We start from the raw sequence: 25,137 nt of genomic DNA, 5'->3' as shown, positions 1-25,137 counted from the left end.
AGAATGACAAGTTCATTGCATGTAGACTCAGGCATGATGTATAAACATAATGAAATATGTATGACTCATCCTTGCATTAATACACTGTGACACATGTACACTCTAACACCATTTTGAAATTTAAATTTACACTAACATCCTTATGTTTATCCTAAAGTTTTTTTGTAGATTTTTAGATCTTTAAATAAATAAGAAAATAATTGATTTTCAATTGATATCCATTCAGAATGAATTTCCAGATGGGATGAGCCAGCAGTTCGCTTTTGGTTTGAAAGTTCAGGTGATGAAACTTCCTTGTGCCAAAGACTACATTCATCAATGAAGTCAGACATCTGTGGATCATTTTGGCTTACTCAGAATTCTTACTGGACTTTAATATATTGGAATCCTTTTCATTAGGAAATAAATGCAAATTTGTGGTACATGAATATGTAAGCTATTTCCTAAAAAAAACAATGACTGATTTCATGGCTGTGTTTAGATATTTGTGTTATTTCCTAAATTTATTCTTATTTTCTTCCGCAAATAAGATTTTTTCTATTGTGGCTTTATAGATATAACAACACAACTGATGTTTAGACATTCTGAGCTGAATTTTGTACCACTTACTTTCATTCTCAACTGCAGAGCATTATGTTGACACTTTCTGGTCACTGGAGTGCTAAGGAAGGAACTTAAATGGTTCAAGTCTTACCTCACTGATTGCTGTCACTTTGGCACTCTTGGCAGATTTAGCTCTGAAATTAGACATAAGTTGGGTGTTCCTCAGGGCTCAATACTGGGGCCCCTACTTTTCAGTATTTACATGTTTCCTCTTGGTCAGCTTTTAGATCACATGCCCTCAAATACCATTTCTATGCTGATGATACTCAAATCTGCATCCATACCAAACCTGACACTGATGTGGTTGTCCCTATTTTCTCTAATTGTATCTCTGTCATAAATACATGGATGACTCAATTCCATGAAAAAAACCCTAAACTTTCCTTCATCTAAACTGTGACAAGACTGAAATCATATTTATTGCCACACCCCATCAATTTTGTACAGGTACAGTACCAAAGAAGCAGTTTTTTTGGGTGACCCACAGTTTTATGGTCTAGGTGGGCCTGAAGGTTTTAGAAATGCGCCTGTCACACCATTCACTTCCATTTCACCCCTTGCAGCGATCTTTGCCCGTTCCCTTGGATGACAACGCCAACTACTCATTCCCTTCGCAGCTCAGCTTACTCATTAACTCCACACGCAGGTCGGGAGGCGGTGATCTCCCTGTGACAGATAGCGAGCACTCTTGGTTGTCATTACCCAGCAATTAAACTGATCCAGGGAAAGTTAAATGGAGTTTAATGACTATAAATACAAAGCTGCCGGATGCCCTCTTATGTTTCACTGTTGTCTATTAACAACCCCCTTGTGCCAAGTCCAAGAATCTCCCCTGTCGGAAATGAGAATCAGTATCTCTCAGAGGTCAATACTGGACCCGAGTTTTCAGCCACCTTTAACTATTAAGCTGCCACAGACCCGAAAGAACTGGGTTAAAGACCAGTAGCTATACTCTCATTATGACTCCAACAACAATTTTGAAAAAATAAGAACAAAATAATCCCACACTCGCATTCAAGGCAGAGAGGCCTGGTTCTTATGTGATCGCAGCTGGAACCATCAGTTATTAGCAGTTATTAGTATTCCCTAAATTTATCACTTCAGTTTTTGTATGAAGGAAAGCAAGTCTGGAATTCACTATTAATAACAGTATTGAGCTGTGCTCTGGTCCTTATAGAATTCCTACCTATTTTCACACATGTAGTCAAACAATAAAGCTCTCAAACCATTTGCTTAAAACTTCGGCATGCTCAAGTAGTAAAGGTCCCATTTTAGAGATTATGTTGGGCACTATATTCCAGAGAGTGCTTGTGCTAGTCTGGGCTACAGTATATCAGGTCAGCTTTGATTCTCTGAGGGGCAGAGCTCAACTGGCCAGGTGTTCTCCAAGGATGATGGGCTTAAAATGGGCTTTCACTGTTATCAGTGAGATCTTCAATCCATCATAATATGTTTTCACTCTAATGCTGAATTGGATTAGTGCAGTGATTGTGTGCTGTTACCCAGTGATTAGTGCTGTGTGGTTGTGTGCTGGTGCACTGGGAGTAGTCTTATGTGCTTGTGTGCTATTGCTCTGGGATTAGTGTTGTGTGCTTGTGTGTAGATCCCCTGGGATTAGTGCAGTGTTTGTGTACAGTCGCTCTGGAATTAGTGATGTGTGCTTGTGTACTGTAGCTCTGGGATTATGCTGTGTGATTGTGTGCTTCCATACTATTGCTCTGCTGTTGGGATAAACTGGAGATATGAGTAGACTGCCTGACAATCAACAATTCAGAAAAAAAAGTACTGTATGTTGCCTGAGTTTCTCCTTTGCTGGAGCAAAATTAAACACTGGTGATTCCAAAAAAGGATAGTATATTACACAAAATCGTAACTCTAAAAATATAAAAGGGGGGCATTTTTGGAAAATATTGAATTGATTTTACTTTCTCATCACCTTCAGCTTTAGCTTCATTTAACTTCATTTTTGTCACTCGGGATAATACAAATATTGTTGTGTGATAGTACAAAAAATTAAAAAAGAGCCCTCCACTCAACCTGGAGTGAAAGAAAGTTTAAAAATCGAAAAAACATCATTCGGTTCATCTACTTTTTTTACTTCTATCTACTTTAATGTCCACATACAGCACACAGTAAAACCTCATTCCATAAACACACTCAGAAAAACATGCAGTATTATTATCAGTCACCTGTTCTGTTCGACGTTTTATGTTGGTAATTTCACAATAAACCTCTTCAATCTGGTTTGTACAACTCAACAAACAGGACTGTAAAAAAGGGACAAAGGACTCAGCGGCTTCACACCCGGCAGCCCGTGCAGGACAGACTATGAGTGCCGAGTGCTCTGCTGAGCTTGCCTCTGGAGCTGCTAGCTGCGCGTCTCATGGGGTATGTGAAACGTGAACACGGGAAATATGAAGCAGTTTTTAAGTGTTTCAATTAGCAAGAACACCTGCACGCTGTTCTGAGCACCAGCGCACTTTCACTTTCTTTTCAGCCTGTCAAAGAGAGGTGCCTGGGTGGGCACTGTTGAAATGGGGAGGGGTGAAAACTCCCTTAATAGACTGTTATCAAGGTGGACTGCAGGGGATTCCTCACATCTTATTAGCACTCCGCCTAGCGAATGACAAATCCAGTGACCTGGAAAGCACAGAGTTTGATCCAGGTGGAACCAGCCAAACAACTACAGTCTAAATTCCCCTGTAGCTATGACAGTGCAGCTTTCAGCAGAGAAAACAATGGGGGCTCCAGACTACAGGAAGTCTGCACAGGTTAAATCGTGTCTTCAAAGGGTGAAAAATATGTAAAACCTTTCAATTTTAAAAGACCTTTGTAATAGGAGCACACACACTAGCCAAGATGGACAAGCAAGCAAGCAGGTTTCCTCACTGATCACTTTAAAACTCAGCTGGAATGAAAACCAGCTGACTCAGGGGTCTGCTGGGATTGGAACTGGAAAGAACTCTTGTGGAGTCTTGATGGGCTCCTATCAAACAGACTCCTCTAATCTACTTTTTCGGGTTTTGTATAAAGACCAGAACTTGTGAGCAAGGAAATCTTTCACTGTCAAAGCCCACAATACAGTGATGAAGTCCCATTTTAACATAACATCTTGTATTACATCCAGAACACAGAGTTAACTGTATGCTGAACAGCTGAAGAACAAGGACACAGAAAAGGGGCGAACAAACAACAGAACCTCATCAAGTGAAAATGTCATTCAGAGTGCAAGTTAAGCCCTGTGGTCCACAAGTGATAAGCTCAAGTGTATTGTTTAACACTAGAGTACTGCGACTGGGGTTTTCCAAGGGATGGCACACTACCAAGAAAGACCTTCCTAACTGTGGCTCAAATTGGGTAGGGTATCCTTACCTCACTGTGTTAGAGTGATTCCTGAAACTTTCGAGGTTTCCTGTGAACCTATCATTTGGTTAGTGAGAGCTGCAACACTCCTCCAGCCAATACTTGCCCTGCTGCCGGCACCATGGGGCTTCAGAATGAATGAGAAACAGGCGGCAAAAGTAATCTGTGGATGGGGCAAGTTTCTATGACAAGCATATACTCCTCTCATCCTTCCCACACTGACACAAGGGTCACAGTGATATGCCAAGAAGATCAACAGCTGCCGTTTCCTTTTTGGGTGGAGTCAAAAGAAAAATAACGAATGATACCACACATGATAAAAGGAAGAAAAACAAAGAGAAAGCGAGTTCCAGGTTTCAGAGTGCTGAGGTGCAAAGGATTTATTTGGTTACGTGTGCTTTTATGTCAGGCAAGTGTCATTTACAGTATAAACGTTCCCCACTTCATAAGCTTTACAAATGTGCAATTAGATAAGCAAAACCAACAGAAAGGAAATGTGAATCCAAGACAAACAGCAGGCAAGTGCACTGTAGAAAAATGGCAAATTTACAATTTCTTTGCAAACGTAGACCAGCAGTGATAAAGGGTCTGGCTTGCAATACACATGAAGGTAATATGTCTCAATCAGCTGAGGCAAGAGGTTAGGTCACCTGTCAGCTGTGACAACTGGATATGATTAACCAAACAAAGACTGAGCCCTGCTGTGAAATGGGAGCCACAGAGAGTCATTTCTAAAAAACTCTCTGACTTTTTTTGCTCATTTTCTCTCCTCCTTTTTCATAAAGAAAAAAATTAACAAATGCAAAGTGAGTTTCAAAACATTTTTTTGACTATGGGGTAAAAATGTGCCCTTGAACTTTGAAAGGTAACTGTCAAAGTCTAAAAATACCAACTGAAAAATAAAAACAAGAAGGAAAACCAACATGTTATTGATTTTAACAACATTTATATTTTTATTAGTTTTATTTGGAATTTGTAGATGCTTCTTTACTGTATGTTTGATGCTCACAACAGAGACCCCTTTACAAAAGAGGAAATGAAGGGAAAGAAGACTCTCCTCTGATCCACACACTCATCAAGCCAGTTACTTTTAGACATGGCAAAAACTCCACAGAGACATATAAGATATAATACATATAAGAACACACGTCTCCTTCAATTGTTTTCTTCATTGAGGTCACCATGCATTTTAAGCCACGAAGAAAGGTTCATGAGTTGCTGTTTTTGCTAAGTGCTGAGATGACCCTGGCAACCCTAGCTCTTGTGGTGCAGGTGAGCACCACAGCCTGGGCAGTCACAGTCACAGTTGGCTACTGACATGATCTAGGCTCAAATTGGTGATAGGAATATTACAGGGCACTGCCTGAAGAAATCCCAATCACTGCTGGCTAGTGACTTTATACAGGGTAAAATTAAAAATGTCAAGATCATTGGACACAGCTTGGGGAACCCCAGTCACAGTTGGCTAGTGACATGATCAAGGTTCAAAGTAGAGATGTGAATATTACAGTGAACAGCCTGGACAATCCCAGTCACAGTAGGCTAATGACATGAGCTAGGTTGAAATTAGTGATGTCAAGATCACAGGGTACAGCGTGGGAAATCCCAGTCATGGTCGGCTAGTCACATGATCTAGGTTGAAATTAGTGATGTGATGTGAAGACTTCATGGTACAGCCTGTGCTCTAAATGACCAACATCACTGGCTGAACTACTCTGGAGATTTTCCAGGATTTTATTTGTGTGTTGAAGTAATAGGCATCCCATTCTCCCTAGTCCACTTAATACAGAAACTAGTGTGAGCTCTCGCCCAATGAGCAGCTGTGGCGCTGGTATGGACTTTTATCTTAAAGTACTGGAGAAAACATTCCAAATCACGAAAAACTTTAAAGGCTAACCAACCAAGTCTGTCAGACTGCAATAGCAGATTTTTGTTTCAGGAAAATAGTGCTGTTAACATTTCTTACAAGTGCCTGAAATGTACAGTACCTTCACTAAAATTTTAGCTTTGTCCATTGGGTTGATTTCTTCAATATGTTTTGAGATACTACATACCTGAATAGATCTGCTTTTTGTGAAGAAGGCTTTGTTCCTCCATATCTGCACACCATGCCTGCCTGTGTATGACATTTCTTCCGGGTCTGGAATCACTCTGATCAGTCTTCTTTAAACTCTTTCCAATTGTGTTCATTTGGTAATGTGGTAAACTAAAAAAAAAAAATCACACAAAGATTCTATATAAGGGCATAAAATGCTTTGTATAATTCAAATTTCTTCCCTTGATCTAAAATGTACAGTAACCATCTCAAATTGCCTCATTTGATCTCATCATATACAAAAGATAATGTAACAACCCATATGAAACTTAATAAGACCAAAATAGGCAATGACTAATAAAGATTTTGTAAGTAGAACGATAATAATGGCATCTTTAAGGGGACTGGTGAATTTAAAACAATGTCAACAGAACTGGTAACGCATCACTTAAAGGCAAGTATAATCCACCTTATACAAAAATGTTTTAGCAAGCAACAAAAGAAGAAGGGATTTTTGCCCTAGGAGTGCACAGTACTAAGTAACCACAGCCAGTCGGTTCCTGATTCGAGCCTTGCACTGCAGCTGTTTTCCAAGCTAAACAAGATATTGAATCTCCTTGTGGTTCACTTTGGCAGAAGGTAAACTAAGTTGCCATTGTGAATGAATCTGAAGCAACATTTGTTTGATTATTTTGTCTACTACTCTCTGTCTTGGAGAGCCACTTTTGACAAAAGGTATCTGGCAAATTAGGAATTATCCATCCATTTTCGAACCGCCTCATCCTTTCAGGGTCGAACGAGTGCCAGAGCCTCTCTCAGCAAGCAACAGGCTAAGCAGGATAAGCCCTGGACAGGACACCAGTCCATCACTGGACAGACACGCACACAAACTGTGACACGCACACACCGACACATTGACCAATTTTCCCAGAAACCAATTACTTTATCACTGTGTCTTTGGACTATGGGAAGAAATTGTAGCACTCAGAAGAAATCCACACAAACATGGAAAGAATATACAACCTCCATGCTGATAGCACCCCAGGAACTGAACCCAGGGCTGACCACCGTGCCACTATGTCACCCACCCACGAGAAATTATCGTTTATAAATTACAAATTAATTTTAAAAAAAGACGGTTGTGCTGCTATTAACATTCTAGAATAAACAATTAGATGGTGGCTGGAACAGAACTCTGGAAATATGAGATTGAGAAGGGAGTGGGAGAAGGAGTTCTGCAACCTCTGCAGTGGGTGAGGAACATGAAGAATATGACTATTATTTTTAAAGCTTTATCTGTCTTACCCTCAGATGTAAGTTCCATTACTTATGTGTCATCACACGCTAAAGAATGAATGACTGCCTGTGCTGAGCCCCAGCCATAAACACAGAGTAGCGCGTTTCCATGTATTTGTCTTTTAGATTTCGGTGTATGACTAAGCGGTAAGACTAAGCGATGCACGAAAACTCTCGTGTGACCTGTGCGTCACCCTCTACCTGTAGGTGGCAGGAAAGCCCCGCGCGATCTGGTGCTTTGTGACTCAAAAAGGTGAAAACTTAACCTAACATCTTCAGCACCCGCATTTTTTTAATGTTCTCACTGCTGAAGACAACTCTGAGGTTCAGTGAACGACAGCACTCTTTTCATTGCCGTAAAGTCTCCAGTCTTGTTTTTCATGATGCGTTTTAGCAAATCCCGGTGTAAAAACATGATAAGGAAAACGCTAGATGAGCCGATACCTCCAAAGGGTTAGGGAAAAATAAACTCGGACGTGTCATAAATGAGTTCAAAAACAAACAAACAAACAAACAAACAAACAAACAAACAGTGAAACACAAAGAAAGGTCGCATTTTGTGGTAATCCAAGACTGGTATCGATTTATCAAGTGTGCAACTCAAGCTCACTATTTAACGGTACTTTTTAAAAACAAAAAAGAATGAACATATAGGATTCTCCAAAGTTTAAATAGAGTACTGTAGGTCCGAACATACACTGCATAATTCTGCTGGTTATTATCTTTACGATTTGTAGACGTTTACAGCCTTCACTCGCTGTGCCTCAGGTGAACGGCTGGTGTATATCTTATAGAAGACCTCGTTTTCAGAAAAAGAAAATGACAGTAACAGATTTGGCGGAAGACACTTGGCGCATGGAGGTCTGATGTCTCGTCTATTTTCTTGTAAGGGAAATTGATGGATAACATTGCGGGGTTTATGGGAGTGGCTATAAATATGTGCAAGTGTCATTTTGTAAAAATGCTGTCGCGCAGTTTGAATTACATTCAGAGCTAGCAGCACTGTTGATGTAATTCAGGTGTAACCTTGTCCATCTCGTATTTTGTGTTCGTCCACAGATTTCAAGGAGTGTTTGACGAGATACAGGATTTTACTAAGGACTATTTTATGAAAAGGGCAAAATAACCGTATTATCTGAAATAGCAGACGGATAACTCAAACATTGGATTCTTTATACCTTGAAATGGAATTAACACCATCTCCCATGATTTCGAATCATAAAAGTAAAAATAACCTTTGCTTTTTCTTTTTGTTTTTCAATTTATTTTTACAGCACAAGTTAGTCTGGTCTCTTAGAGAAACATCTCTTGGTCATTTCTTCATTCTGACGAACGCGCTTCGTACGTTTTGACGCCGGTATTTCTCATACTACTATGTATTGAAACTTGTCTAGCGTTTCTCTCCAGGCTAGCGCTGCCCCCAGCTTGTGCGCTTTTTCGCGCTCGGACGCTCACCGGAGCTACGCCTCTCCGCGGGGTCTTGTAGTGCAATCAGCCTGCCAGTTTAGGAATGCCAGCTTTCTCCTGTGCACGGACATTAGTGATGGGCTGTATAGCCGCACTACCCAAGAACAAGAGCATAAGCTTTTTCAGACAACCCATATGATAAACTTACATTTTACAACCTATGGACAAATCGCACTTTCAAAAAAACAAGAGATGGCATTTCGATTCACATAAAACAATGTTGTATTAATCTTTGGCAAACCAATACTTATGAGAAAAGTGAATTGTTGATAATAAATGGAAGCTGTTTTTTTTTAATGTGGGTGAGTCGTTGTGTATGGTCGATCGTTTTTTGTATTAGGCTCGAAAATGAAACAAAACTGGCTGCGTGCCTTGATTTATGGTAATAGTTTAATATTCCAAGAGAAAACTGGCAGTCACTCGTGGTCCTGTAAAACCCTGGACGCCCGCCAGGTTTCACTCCCTGTAGTAAATAACGCATCTAATAAGACTACAATTTGTTGTGTTCGCATCCACTCGGAATCCGACACCTCGTTCCATGAGCAAGGCTCGAGTAGCACACGGGAACGCTGCCCAATATTTGAAGCCTTCCGCATAGCAGGTCATCCAATACAGGGCATGCTGAAAGGCTGACATAAGCCCAGAGACATCCGAAATCCGTGGCTTCAAACTGGTGTAAACGCAGGCGGGTGTGCGAAGAGGTAAACTTTGTGTTTAGATTCTGAAACCGGGAGGGACTTGGAGAGAAACGTCATGGACGCAAACCTATAAATCTATCTCCCAGGCAGCATCTCCTGGCAAAGAGTTCGCGCTGTGCGCAGGCAGCGGCACATCTGTATTAAGTCGAAACCTGCATCCCCCTTCATCGCTTCCAGCATATTATCCCGGGAGAACAGAAGGGGGATTAAAAGCGATCTTCTCACGTTGTCGGGAGATACCCTAATCAAGTGTGGATTGTAGAAGCGATTCATCCTACTTCTGACATTCCAGTTGGAATTAATATTGCTGGGTGACGCGATCTGCCTTCGTGTACCGAAGACTGTCCCTATTTTTTTTAACATTTCTTGAAAAGTATTCGTCTTGATATTACTCAAGAGTCTGGATCCCGTTTCTCAGCTGTTTTTTTTATACCCAAACTATCTCAGCCAGCTGCTGTTACAGGAGCCCCGATGTCTTCATTTGACGCCTTGCAGTTGCTGATGGTGGGTATCGCTCAGATTTCTAGCGTGGATCTAAGCATCCAGTTTGCATACAACTGAGTTTGAGAGAGACCGGTCACAGACTGACCGCGCTTGTACCTGTGGCTCCCTGTGTGATTTCTGCACGGTTGAGAGCGGACGCGAAGCGATTTCAAAACTGTGCAGATTTAATTACCCCATCCCCTGCGCGGGCAGGAAAGAAGATAAATCGGGTGTGATTTTTCTGAAATTTGATTTTTTTCCCCTCTCGGGACACCTGTGGTGTGTCAACCCTGGAAGAATTAAATGCTTTTCTTGCGGTTTTTCTTGGATTTTCTAATTAATGCTCAAAACAGGTCTGTTCAGACCCAATAAAAGGTGAGTTGGGATTGTTAGACACCTTTGGAGTGCTTTTGTTTGACATGTTGATAATCAAGCAGCCTTAATATATATTTTTTAATCCGTTGTTCTAGTGTCCAAACGTTATAGACCACGTACACGTATAACAGAAGATAAGTCAATTTTCTGCATGCTTCACTTTCAGGTGACGTTCAATTTAAAACAAATTCTGAAGTGCTTTAATGAAAGAATTACGATCGCTGAAATATGGAAATTTTCAAGAACACACGCACCTCGTATTGTAGATGTCATGTTTTATTTTCGTTTTTTGCATTACAATGAAATTAATTTAAAAAATCATATATCCTTATGCATACAAACCTTGTTATTATAAAAAGAAAGTTTACCTTTACCTACGCACTCACGGCTTACGATATACTGTATAATGCGTTTAAACCTTAGCTTTAACACGTGTTGCCTTTGAACGAAACAAGTGTTATTAACTGCACTTGTCTAAAATAATTTCTATATGCAAATAAGAGACGCTTGCACACTGCACGAGTCACTAGATGTATAAAATGCTTGATGTTTTGATGTCAAGTTACTTTCATATTTCATAAACTTAAATATATCAGTAAGATTACTGATTATTGATTATTACTGGCGTTGTTATTAAAACCTTTCATTATCTTTTAGTTCACAAATTGTCCGAACATGTTTTAGTTCTCTGACGATGGTTTTCGAATGAAAAGACGATGACCCGCTTAACAACAACGACAACAACAACAGTAAAAGTGTTATTTTTAATGCATATGCTCACCACATAAGGGCAATTCTTTTTTTGGTTTAAATACAGTATAATAATTTGGTCTTGTCAAAATACATAGGCTATCGACGTACAGTGCCGCAAGAGGCAGGTTTTTGGCAATGTAAACAGGCGTCACAGGCTACGGTACCTTAAAATGTAAGGTTATTGTGGTTTCTGCGTTTAAATAAGGCCCTAACACAGCGGTGAAAATGATGTGAGCAGCGGAACATGGGAGAAGAACTCGAGGATCCTTTAACAAGTCATTGTAGACAGTATTTCTTTTTAACGGATACCGCTGGATGCTTGATTTTACTCTATTACAGAGTGCTCAGAAAGACCATTTCACATTTCGTCACAAAGTGTTTACAAATAGATTGTATACTACATCTCTTCGGTGCTCTCTTGTGAGTACCATTTTATACGTAGCTCGGCGGGCAGGTGAGTCTTTAAATTTACAGCATAACAGACAGCGATGATTTGACAATTTAACAATTAACACCTACTTAGAATATTCTCTATCAGAATCACAATGAGAAAATATTCCATTTGCAAATGTATACTACTGGTGGCATGAATTCTACATGTGTACTTTCATTTTTTCAAAACGTAATATCAGGTCCTAAAAGGATTTGTATCCGAATCTGAAAATAAATGTTGGAAACGTAGCCCTTAAAACGTAATTTTTTTTATATGTACATATAAGGTTTTCTGTTATACTGCCTGTTGAAAATATTCACGTAGTAAATTGTATTGAGGATTTGAATGCACGTTTTTAGTAAATGGTTTCAAGTTGGTCAACAGACAAATCAAAAAATAAAAAGGCAAAAAATTCACAAATGCAAGGTGTCAGAAACAGATCTACAATCCTCTGCTTTCAGGTGATACCTTGAATCTACAGTTTATCCCGCAATATTATCTGGTTTTTACTATTTTTCCTAAAAATATTTTCTTATTTTTTTGGTAATGAAACACTCAAATATATTATCTTAATATAGACCAAATCTTAACGATCGCGTATTTACTGTACAGCACTGCCTTTCCGGGGACTATATACTGTATATATATTTAAATGGCCTACATTTCCCAATCATCCAATTCTTTTACAAAGTTTATGAAAGGCATCCCTTAAACCCCAAAAAAAAAACAAAAACAAAAAAAACGTACCGTACGTAAGGAGAATCTTACCTACAAGCCATTTTTTATCCTCAAATGAAGTGTGTCCCGATCTTTTGTGTGGGAGATGATCACCGGAGCCCGGTGTAAGGGCAAGGGTAGGGCCTGACCAGGACAGGGACCACTAACCAGGCGTATCCGCAGAAGACTGATGCTACTGTGAATGACAGAAAATTGCGAGTTCAATTGTATTTTTATGTTTAAGCAAATAGTGTGATCTGATCACGATCACACCAGCAAATCCACAAAACTGAGATTGGAATATTATGGAAAGCTTTTCGGATGCCGTGCTTAAAATAAAACTAGGTTTACAGTACATTCTAAAAAGGTAAATCAATATATATTTAAGCGTTAGTTATTTCACCTTATGATATTATTGCTATATATATTTTACTATTGTGATTATTGAATTAGATAAGTGTGAAACCTACGAATGACAGGATTTTGGGAAGGATGCTGTGGGGGCTGTAGTTTTAGAAGATCTTGTTAACGAACTGCACACGTCGAAGTGTGTTGAGCGTCGCACAATGCTTTCGGTTCAATTCTTCTTCTTCTTCCCAATTTCAGGTTCCTTCGTAGGAATTGACTCTAAAATGAAGTTATGGGATGTTTTGGCCACGTGTTTGTTGCTGCTGAATGCCGTTTCCACGAGTCCACTCTTCAGAAGCAGACGAGAAGGGAAAAGGTCGGAATTTCTGGAACAGCTACGCGAAGTTCCTTCGTTGCTGCTGGACGGATCTGAATCTGTATCTGTCAGCTTAGAATCGTCCCCTGAAGACGAGTGTAAGTGACTCTGTTCTTTGCTATTAACACGAAAACATGATAAAAATGATATCATTCGATCATTTCCGTCCAAATTCTCAGCTTTATCAGAAACCCAGAGATGTCTAATTACACCCTAAATGCCAAGAACTCTTCTGTGCAATGCTAACAGATAAACTAGTGCTTCTGCACACTGTTTAAATGCACCATACAATAAATAACCCTTTCCATTTGCTCTTATATTGTCGTTATTTAGATGTATTTTTCAAATGAAAGAAATTAATGTCTAACTATTTCTCAGGCTGAGGTTTTGGTCTGCGACATGCAAACTTTGCTTGGATTTGTGTTCCAGTAAGCTATTGATAGAGGTTGATGCCAAAATGTTGCATTTCTGTGAGACATGCTGTTCTTAATCTTCATAGACTACTTAGGTGGCTTTAAAATTAATGTCATCCCATGCTGTTACAATATAATTAATGAAACATAATTATGCACACTTTACCCTACAGTGTTTAACATTCAGTTTGCATTTAGTCACATTAATGACAATGTTTATCTTCAGACAAAAGAGCAATACCTTTAATGCCTTATGAAGTCAGGTTGTAACAGGAGAAGATAAACTTACAGTACAGGAACCAACTGTTCTAAAAATAGTTAAATTTGACTAAAACTAAAAGTAAATGAAATGTGCATTGAACCAAACAAACCACAGTATAAAGGATTATATGGATTCAAACCTAAAGTATTATCATAAAGCTTCTGTAATTTACAGAATGTTAGTTTTAGCCCTGGTTTATTCAAGGACAGAGCATGGTTCATGGGGAGAGGATTAGTGATGATCACCAAAGTGTGACTTAGAGAAGCAATGTCACAATGGTAGCAGGAGAGCTATCAGAGTACGATAAAGAGAAAAAAGATTAGACAAAAGAGAGAAGATACATTTTCCCATCACATGCTTTCCTAGTCATTCTAAAATGCATAGAATTTTATTAAATGTTACAAGTGATCTTTAAGTACTAGTTTTCCATGAAAACTGTGTTATAGTCCCCGTGAGTACATGTACTGTATGCTGAACAACAGTTTTTGCAGCTCATAAAATGGCAAATGACAGTACCTCAGCTCACCAACAATCATTCACTCTGCAAAGTACTAGGCTCTAGACAGGAGACTGTTTGCAAGTTTTGAAAGTGATAAACGTTTGTGAAAAAAACATTATTGAATGATATCATACAATCACAACACAGTTTTTTTAAGGTCTTATGAATATAAAACTTTTTATGTGAGAGCCAAAATTCAGCTTACACAGACTTTTATATTGCCTCGGGCTGTTTTCCTTTCAGTGATTTCATTATTTATCACCTCCTTAACAAGGATTATACCAACTGCACCTTTAAAAAACAAGGAACAAAGTATTGATTGCTTAGAATCACACATTTTAACAGTTTAACATCTCCATTTACAAGGGCAGCAAGGAGGAGGAAAAGTGGTATTTGCTCATTCGGATTAGGTTACCACAGTTTATTTAAGAAAAGTTGTGGTATTTTTGTTTTTGACAGGATAAATTTTTAATCCAATTGGATGTTACTGTGTGTTGATGTGACAGAGCTGAAAACAGCCAAAACCTTTTCAGGTCACATACTGACAGAGGACACAGCTTTCAAATCCAGCTATTAAATCTGTGCCAGTAGAAAACAGCAGCCAACCACCAAGCCAGACTGACTGGCTATCAACACTTTCATGCTTGGAGTCTTTGTGGTGTCAGTCTTTCTACATTGGAATGACTTTCGTACTGTCTTCATTTCTTAGAATATTCCAATTAAACAAAAGAAGGCAATATAGAGCAAATCAGACATTTAAATTCAAGATATTGCTCAAAATAAATTCTTTAAAAGGCACACGTTTTGTTCTGCTCATATAAGCTGACTGTGAACACTAGCCTCATTTGTAGCTCTTCGCTAACAGACAACTCCAGTCGAAAAAATGATTTTATAATAACAGAGTTCATGTATAGAATTAGGGTTGACAGGCATACATATTTGAACCTTTTTATATGTTTTTTACATCAAAATAAGCATCTTTTCAGAAATCAGGTTTGTGATTATGCTCATTAAAAATCCTGTTTGCTGAAGCAGTGTGTGGGTCTTCAGAGAAGAAACGTCATCGCCAGGCATTTTTGAGGGTCTAGTGTTACCAAGAATGAAATGTTTAAATTTTTCATCTGTGGAGATCCGAAATGAAACGGAGTGTATCACCTTGGTCTGTGAACGTCCGTACAAAGCAAAGAGATCTATGCAGAACATGTAGGATTCGGGCACTTGTGGGCTCGGGCTCATCGTGTCTGGTTGGGTGCAGCAAGCATAGAGATTGTGGCTCGGTGAAGTCAATGCAATTTTGATTCCTCCTTGAATTTATATCCGGGGTCCAACACGTTCATATTGAGTTATATCATATTGGGCAGAGCGGTGTCTCTGTGGCTAAGGAGCTGCGCCTGTGGCTGGAAGGTTGCTGGTTTAAATTCCTCTTGCCGGCAGAGGAATCCTACTCCGTTGGGCCCCTGAGCAAGGCCCTTAACCCCAGCTGGTCCAGGAGTGCCGTATAAATGGCTGACCCTGCGCTCTGACCCCAAGCTTCTCTCCCTATCTGTGTGTCTCATGGAGAGCAAGTTGGGGTATGTGAAAAAGACAAATTCCTAATACAAGAAATTGTATATTGCCAATAAAGTGATCTTATATTTGAGTTAAAAGGCAGAGTATGATGGGAGGCTGTATTTTGTTCCTTGGGCGGTCTATGACTAATCGGTGCTGGGCTCCATTTTACACCCGAGAAATGTGAGCATTTCCCAGCACCTGCCTTCTCGCTCTGAAAGACATCTACGGGTCTGGTTTGTATAATGTGTGGGCTGGAGCTGTGGCGTCTGGAACAATAACACAGCTCTGTGGCGGAGGCTCACTTTCTTCAGAGCGGGCACCATCGCCAAACAGCACCGGGTTTTGGACAAAAACTCTGGAGTTCATCACCAAGTACTGAGACCTGAATGCTTGTCTGGTCCAGAAAGGCAGTGTTGTCTTTAGAATCAAGAGAAAGCTTCAATAGAATCGGCGTAAGTAAGGCAATGTTGCAAAGCGAAAAAGAGTGTGCTTGCCAGGCTACGGCAAAAAGATTTGAAACAGATGACAAAAACCTCTATGTTACTGGGAAATCGTAATTCAAGGAGAATGCACCCAAACAATGTGTGTAGTTTTTTTTTTACATAGCTGCAAAGGTAAAGAATTTAAATTGTCACAGATCTCCATACATGCCCACATGTTTTTGGTGAACTTTGTTCTCTAAATTTGAGATTGTTAGCTATTCAGCAGGCACTTTAATTATTGTCCATGGCTGACTAAGTGTAAAGAATTCCATATTGAGACTGAATGAATAAGCTGTTCAGTTGGGATACATGTAAACAACACTATAACTCATTTGTGGTAGTTTTCCACAGAAGAAGTGTAGTTTTATATAAAAGGGTACTAAAATGGCAATTTTTAAAATTTTTTTGCCACTTTTGTTATAAGGAGATAGAAAGGTAGGAAAAAGTAACCAAGAACAGAAAGGAAAGATACCGGTTATATGTTTTAAGCACATTAGAGATAATATCACAGTTCCTGTTGATGGGGTGTAATTATAGCTTTCACTGAGAAAAGCGTGCCGTAGAATAATTTATGCTCACTTTTGGGAGAAAATAATGTACATCAAATAAGATCCTGCTACAGAACATATTACTTAATGCACTGAGTATCCCTGGCATACTGTAGGACAGTGAATAACAGTACATACAGTATACACAGCATTGGTCCTCATAAGAAACACACTGTATGTACTCAAGCCCTTAATTTTCGAATGAGCGCCCCACACTCTGATCCAACGTTGCGGAAGCCAGCATGGCTCTTTAGCTCCTTCAGAGGCCCAGTGCGGCTGAACAATGTAACAGTAGATGACAGGGAATGAGGCCGCCCTCCACCTGGTCAGCGCCAGGCCGCTCGGGGGAAACGTGCGCTAAAAAACTAGTGTGCAGAGAGGCAGCAGCCAGCATCAAACACCCAGTGCAGGTTCAGCTAACAGCCTCCGACAACTCAAGCATTACCTGTAGTCCAATCCATCGGTGCTCTAGCAGACCCATGGTCCTTTGCAAAGGACAAACGTTAGCAAGCAAAGTGGTCCAGCTCAAGAGTCACACACTGGAGACAACAATATACAGTATATTCTACACAATGCCAAGCACAAAATGTAGAAGACACAAACACTGCTTGATCTGGAATAGGTTTGGCCCTGCATGTCATATTGCATTCTTATTATTGTGTGGGCTGTGCATTCAAACGTAATGCAGTTTGTAATTGCCTATGACTGCATTATGATTTTGAGGTTAGAATATGGAACATTTGTGCATGACTGAATGAGGGCATGCTGTTATAAAGATGTGCTCTCATCAATATACAGTACATATTGATGTATTTTCTTAAATCAATCACTATGTTTCAACGAACCTCAAAACAGAGGGGCACGACTTTTGACTTAATGTTGAATGGGTCAGATTGACTAAATAAAGCTGGCATTTATAAACAGATCACCCTTTTCTTAACCTGATGCATGAATGATGGTATTGTGTTGTGTGGATCGAAAACTGGAATGCAGACAGGAAGCTGGGTGACACTAGCAGAAGACTCAGCTTCTGACAGAGCTGCAAGCCCGACAATAACTACAATGCTTTGCCTTTCTTTGCTGACAAGAACCAAAGAAAACTGTGTATATCGGTCATTTGAAAGACGCAAAAAGAAAGAAAAGGCTTTGATGTGCAGTTCCATCCAGGCTCTTGTCTGACAGATTTCTTTGTGGTCTGCTTTTTTTGCTCGCGGCTCTTTTTTTTTTTTAGGAAGAGCACAAAAGCGTGCTGCAATTTCTGCTCCAGCTAACCCATGAGGCGTCAAGCATCACATATTCCACATGCTTCTGGAATTGTAAAACACTACATGGGCGCAGGAAAACCCCACAATGGCCTATTTAGAAGTGGCTGCTGGCAGCAGAACTAGCTGGCTTCCCAACACTGCCTCAAGCCTCATCCTAAATAACTCGAGAGTGTTTGTACTGACAGCAAGACCAGACTCGCAACCCACCACTCCCTATCGTGCACCTCAGTGCGTCTGCCTTCACACAGGCCACTCACATCCTGCCTGTTTCCCTCCTCGGATCACAAAGGTGGAGAATTGTGACGGCAGCTGGAAATATAAAGACATCATTGAGAAGAACGCCATCTTAAAAGTTGTATGATCTGCTGCAGGAGGTGCATTCCGGTCTGTTCTGTTGGCTCATGCCTTTAACAATCTCCTCTCGTCCTTGGATGCTTTGGAACATCCAGGGCCTGAATCTGAAGGAAGTTGGGGAATTTTGGAATATCGGAAAGGAAACGTCCATTTTTTGAATCATCTAAATTTAAAAAAACAAGTGCGGAAAGAGGTTAAGGAAGCTTTTCAGACCAGCAGAGCACTTTTTAAGGAGGTCTTCCCAGAATGCCTCATCTCATGGGAGCTAGGATTTCCCTTATTATCCTGGCTTCCCTGATGTCACTCTAAAGGATCTTGTCTCATTGGCCTTCATGATATTCAGCAGGTCAACGTCAAAGCCAGCTCACTGCCCTATACTGTTGCTGACAAAATCCACGAGCATAGAGTGATCAGTCTTTCACCGTGCAGTTTTATGAGTTGAGTCAGGTTCACAAAATTTCAGGGGGTGCCAAACATATCCCGGATTGATGAGGCTCTGCATAGATAGTGAAAAACTAAAGCAGGAGGAGAACGGCATTCTGTTTAGACTGCAGGTTAGGCAACTTGGAGTCTCTTGTACAAAAAGTTCCAAGTACCTGCAGTTAAAAAAATAATGTTGTCAATGTAGTTAGTTAAGCAGGTTGTGGTAATACTCTACCTGACTCCTACACAGTCTTTTTGTGAATGGACAATCTACACAGTATATGTGGGGGCTGCCAAGATATCTTCTCCAATCTTCAACTTCTTTTTGAAGGGAAAAGGAGCATTCTTGGAAGTCAGAGGAGAATGGTGTACTTATTGGCTTGCTGTGTGTATCTTCCTTGATGGGAAAAAAAGGTATATAGGAAGAAAACCTTTTTTGTTTCAATGTGATTGGCATTCAGGGGTAAAAAAAGAGGAAATTAATTTTGCTAAGATTGACAATTACCATTTCCTCCTACTAACAGCCAAATAAAACTTAAGTCTGGATAAAGGAAAATGTAATCTTGTTTGAACAGAAAACTCTTAAGTTAGCTGTCTTTTTTACTATTGTGTATGGATTTTCTAGTGAGTGAGCAACTGTCATTATGTGTTTTTACCGTTGTTGTAAAATATGCTAATATTCCATCATCCAAGTGCTGATCTCTGTGTGAGGCTTGTACTTCCTATACTTTGCAAGCTTGGTCTTCCAAGGGTTGTATAGGGTTAAAAATCAACACATTCAGCAGATACATGACTCAGCATTTTCAGCCATGGGACTCCATATTCAACAGCTAAATGACTCACCATTTTCATCCTCATGATTCCACATTCAGTAGCAAAATGAGTCAGTGTTTTCAGCCTCAGAACCCCACATTGCATAGCCAAATGAGTCAGCATTTTCAGCCCAGGGACTCCTCATTACAAATCACAGGGCAACCGAACTGTGTGCGTCTGACACAGCAGAAGAACCCTGGTGTGACCAGGAATCTGCTTTTCCAGTCTTGTCATTTTCTATCACGAAAACAGATAACTAATTCACAGGCAACGTCACAGGAATTCGCAGTGCTCCTCTAATAAAAAACAGATGGTCCATGTAGACCAACAGCACACAGCCCAAGGACAGTCTGCCTCGAGTTTTAAAAATAATCTCAGTCAAATATTTGAGACAATTCAAAACAGAGCCAGCTAACACCGGCTCTGGAGTGCTTGAACCCAGTAGTTTTCAGATTATTTATTTGCATAGATGCCTCCATTGAGTTACAATGTCTATAAAACATACATTATGACTAACCTTCTTCAGTTACAAGAAGGTCAAAAGGATACATTTATAAAATAGCCCTAAAGTTAGCACAACCTAGAAATTCCACACAGATCAAAAGTCGACCTTAACTCATTAGTTAGTAAAGACATATGCGTTTTGACCAGCTCTGGAAGTCGTGTCTAATTTGCTCCCCTAGAACTGGGGGCTTTTGCAAGTCTCAGTTTTTACTCACTGACAATACATAAAAAAAGCTTTAAATGAGCCATTACTAGCATTTTCATTTTTTAAATTTTAGACATATGAACCTTATCAAGTCCGGATGTTTTCAGAATCAGAACTGTATGGGTGCATACCAACTAGAGGTCCGGTAGTGAAAATATTGCACATGTTCCATTTTATATTCTACTGACAAACAGCATTTTACATTACAGAGTTTATAAAACAAATTCCTTGCTAAATTGATCAGAGAATTGATATTACTGTATAAACTGATAATTATGCATGTGTTACAAACACGGTGCTGGAATGTCACTCTCCGAGACTGGGGTCATCTACATTGGATTTAAGGAATAAAAATTGCTTCTTTCTTGAGTTATCCTCTAAAAAGAAAAGTGACAGAAATGGTACCCAACCAAACAAAAGGTTAATGGTGTTATACTGTGACATAACCTATTCAAAGAACATTTTAATCTGTGTTTTCAACATTTAAATTGCATGGTGTGGGATTCACAAGCACTGACTAGCATCTAACCTGCAACATGGATAAAAGCTTTCAGATTTGAGAAGCTATCCTAGCATCTTTGTGAAGGATTTGCAATGTTAAGCTTGATGCAAAAGGAGAACGGTCATGGTGGCTGTCCTGTGACTGAAGGCATCACACAGGGGCAGCACTTGGGCTGTAGAACAACAAATCATGGTTATTTCTTGCTTACTCAGCTGGAGACAAGGCTAGCACAAACATCATGAAGATACTGCATGTAGAGGTGCTGTACCTCTTGAGACATTCACATGCTCAGAGATTTGAATTTTTATAGCTGAATGCAGATTGATCCTTAACTTGATCAATGATCCGGTACAGTATGTAAAGGCTTTTGGTACTTGAAATGCCATCTCCACATTTACATTAGCATTCATCTTAGAACTCCATACAAAAAACCTGTTTGAACCTTTTGTTCTGTATCTCAGCAAGACAACGTTCAGTCTCGAATGCTGCCTATTGAGGAAAATTTACTATTATCTGGTGTTGCTGAGGCTTTTTTGATGACCTTCCCAGAGGTGACCTTCACCTACCTTGTCTCAAACACGTTTCTTTCCCGATGCAGACGACATGCCGGAGCTGAATCCAGAGCAGTTCGAGGATGTTGCGGATTTTATCCAAGCGGCGATAAAGAGACTGAAAAGGTCCTCGGGTGGGGAAGTCCCCTCTGGGAGCAAGAGGGACCGGAGTCAGCGGAGGGCCTCGGCGAACGCAGACGGCTCCAGGAAGAAATCCGGTGGCAGGAGTAGAAGCCGGGGCTGCGTGCTGAAGGAGATCCACTTAAATGTCACAGACCTGGACTTGGGCTACCACACCAAAGAGGAGCTCATTTTCAGGTACTGCAGCGGGTCCTGCAACGCCCCAGAGACCACGTACGACTTGATACTGAAAAACCTCACGAAGAACAAAAAGCTGGGCAAGGAGAGAGTGAAGCCGCAGGCCTGCTGCCGGCCCACAGCCTTCGACGACAACCTGTCGTTTTTAGACGACAGCCTGGTCTACCACACGCTCACAAAACATTCCGCCAAGAAATGCGGCTGCGTCTGACCTCGGCTCGAAGCCGAAAGGAAGGACGCGGCGCATTTCTGCAGGGTTGAAACAAGGAACCAAGGGGCCGCAGGTGACTTCTGGAGCCAGGCTGGAAACAGGACCAAGGTTTGGAATCAGGGAAGCTCTGGGGAGTGGATGGAAGGTGGAAAATGAAAACAAATTAAGCTTAGCATCTAGACAGCCAGAGGTGCAAAGACAATTACCTTGTGGAGGTCACAGGGGAAACTGGGTACACAACTCCTCTTTACAGCCTCTTTTTCCAACTTTGCCTCAACCATCCCTGGCCTAAAGGGGCTCTATTCTAGTTCCCTGCTGCCCGATTCTGTGCTCATAAGCATAGCCTAAATGCATCAGAGGAAAACGGGCCCACTTTTCAGATAAGAAGTGTTTTACATTCCTGATCAAGTGCAGTTAAAAATAACACCAAAAATAACCAAGTACTTGTTAAGAAACAGAAGACAAAACACCTAGATTTATCCCTTTGATAGATTATATATCTTATACGAGTTTTAAAACTGGTTCCAGTGTTTCAGATAAATGATGTATTGTCCAGACCCTGATTTTTTTTTTGATCATGCAGTCAGATGGTGTGTTATTTACAACCCCATAGAAAAAGAACAGACAGACTGGACGACAGTAGAAACTACACAATTAAGAAGAATGCTGTTACAAGCCAGGTCTCCCCTCATTCCTGTTATGTTTGTTTACCTGGCTGGATGTACTGTATAATCAGTACCTTCTTTTTTTCAGTGCACATCACAGAAGGGAATGGCCATTAAAAGGATGCATTTCTTGCAGTCTAGGTCCAGATACTGAAGGTATCAAGTGTGGAAATGAAGGAAAGCTGTGTGTATGAGCCATGTATTGGTTAGCTCAGACCTGGCTATGCTGCTCAGAATGGATTTTAAAAGTTTACATAAAAGACTCCTCTTTCTCCGACAGAACATTTGACTCGCACCAACTGCTGGTCACTGCGGCCGAGAATAAAGTACCTGATGCAATGCATCTATCAGATTCTTAGATACTGTATATTAAAAAAGACAATATTTATTGAGATTTAATTAACTTATTGTTATTTATTGCAGTCTGTTTGATGAAATATGTTCTTTTTTTCTTATTTATTAAAGCTTTTCTTGAAAGGTGCCAAAGTTGAACTTGCTCATAAATATAACAGAAAAAAAAACGTTTGTATGATGCTGGAAACAGCGCAGTTGAAATTGAAATAACTACAAAGCCAACAAATCGCTAACTTTACCTTTTTGGCCAACACAACGTGCAAATGTTAGAGATAATTGTGACTAGAGGAGTCTTTGCTTTGAACAGCTTACTGGACACATTTTATTCATATCTTATCTATTATATTGTTCTATACACCACATGGAAAAATCAAGGCACAGACTATTTGTTATCCTCAAATCACACCCAAAAACGAACATATGGATATGCCACATTTTCCGAAAAAAAACAACAAAACACTACTGAGGATAAGCACAACCTGCTATGATCAGACTTGTGGAAAAAAATAAGGTTAAATGTATTGAACAAAATCGGTTTATCTGTTTGCAAGTACAGTAAAACCTCAAGACTGAACCTTACACCTGTATCTGCATGTTATTGTTAAAAATTAAAACCCAAGTTGCGGTTGTGACTTTGAATTCTGCTGGTAGCCTGATATCCCAGACAGCCCGAACTTAACTTGTACTATGACAACACACGTCTTCATTACAAATTCTTACTCCTATGGCTTTTAACAAATCACAGCGGCATACTTGTTCGGTACAGCATAAGAACAAAAGAATTCAGATTTTTCTTGGAGGGGAAGTCACAAAAGAATCAGTTTTATAATAACCCCACTATTTTAAAACATAAATTTAAAATTTAAAACAAGTTTTGCGCGCCGGCTACCTTGAAAAGATCAAACACACAGGAAGACTTTCTCACAGATAGTTGGAAACACCTTTGAACACAAATTAACCCATTTCCTGTCTGTTTACTCTCTGTGTCTCGTTTGTTTGGTAAAAAGCTACTCCCGTGGGCGTCACTGGCATGTGCTGTCCTACCCCAAAGCAGCTATTACTGCCTCTGTACTGCGCTGCTGTGATCCCCTTTGTTTTAGCGCTACAGTGCTCACCACGTGTGAAGTATTGTGTTTCTACACAACTAGAAAAACAAAAAGGTAAAGTTGTGATTTCTGACTCAACAGCAGAGAAACAAGAAGTTGTGTTTCCCACAAGAATTGTTGTATATCACCTACCGTGAAACTAATGTCTCACTCAATTGTGTTACTGAACCAAAGTTCTCTACAGACTTTATTTTTGTACTATATTCATTTTATAACTTTTTATGAAATTAAACTTGTTTCTATCACTTTGAACGGGTGTTTTTTTATAACCTTTGCACAACATTTTCATTAGTCAAAGCAGGAATGTAAAATTTCATTACCAAAAGTAGAAGAAATGTTACTTTTTTCCCTAATTTCTTGCTACTTTGTGCAAAGCAGGACCCTCATTCCAGACACAATGTACTTTCTCACATGTGTCTTTTTGTGGGGTATGCAAATACATCTTATGTTATTCCATTTTAAAAACTGAACCCCTGTGGTTGCTTCCTATTCTCTTCAAGAGTGAATTGTGTATTACAGTTCTAGTGTTGTACTTTGGATACAGCAAAAAAGAAGCTCCTCTTCAGTATATTTAGAAATGCGCAAGCACATTTTTACCCCAAGGGGCATCTCTGAGAAACTCTCGGACTAAACCAGCTTGTTTTCGTACGTGACAGTAGCATAATGCTGCAAGTTGTGTGTTGAGTTGATTCCATGGCTACAGTTACAGTGAGCACAGTCAGGCAATGGGAACTCGCTCAAGGGCTTCTTTAAAATGAGGTGATGTAAAGGCTGGTTTGCTTATTCATCATATAAGGCAAGCACTCCCTCATTCATCTGAAATTCTTCTGCTGCACACCAAGCAAATTATTTCACGAAACCTATGTGGGTAGCAACTAGCTGCATGACAAACATTGTCCAGCCTCCATGGAAGACACTCAGAAGATGAAACCTTACAAGCAGGAGTCTCGGGATGGTCCTCTTGTGAGTGCCTTGAAAAACAGAACATGCCAAATAAGGTTGGTCTGTGTTCCCATTAACTTGCAATGTTATGTTCTTCTGATACCAGCGCCACTGAGACCATGCTAGTGCCAAGAGTACTCATGACAATGTAGACATACATGCTCAATGCTCTTGTATACAAATAACAGGGAAAGATGGAAGTTTTGATATGCACATGGCATT

The 25,137-nt window shown here is 40.0% G+C and overlaps 1 protein-coding gene across 5 annotated transcripts; it reads left to right on the top strand.

Moving 5' to 3' along the window:
• The first annotated feature begins 2,884 nt into the window (after positions 1-2,884).
• gdnfa (glial cell derived neurotrophic factor a) lies at positions 2,885-24,225 on the top strand. Of its 5 annotated transcripts, none has more exons than XM_088628718.1 (3): positions 2,885-2,991; positions 12,830-13,045; positions 21,367-24,225. In XM_088628718.1, exons 2-3 carry the CDS (start codon positions 12,856-12,858, stop codon positions 21,846-21,848), a joined length of 672 nt encoding a protein of 223 aa, XP_088484844.1. In that variant the 5' UTR covers positions 2,885-2,991; positions 12,830-12,855; the 3' UTR covers positions 21,849-24,225. The 5 variants fall into 5 exon arrangements, 4 of the variants coding, with proteins under 4 accessions (XP_088484844.1, XP_088484843.1, XP_088484842.1 ...); XM_088628717.1 differs by lacking the exon at positions 2,885-2,991 and adding an exon at positions 9,371-9,966; XM_088628716.1 differs by lacking the exon at positions 2,885-2,991 and adding an exon at positions 9,371-10,320.
• The last annotated feature ends 912 nt before the right edge of the window (positions 24,226-25,137 follow it).

This window comes from Lepisosteus platostomus, chromosome 4, assembly GCF_059453375.1.
Source record: "Lepisosteus platostomus isolate fLepPlt1 chromosome 4, fLepPlt1.hap1, whole genome shotgun sequence".
NCBI classification, from domain to species: Eukaryota; Metazoa; Chordata; class Actinopteri; order Semionotiformes; family Lepisosteidae; genus Lepisosteus; species Lepisosteus platostomus.
The sequence above is the reverse complement of the archived record's forward strand: the minus strand, read 5'-3'. Positions and strand labels throughout refer to the sequence as shown.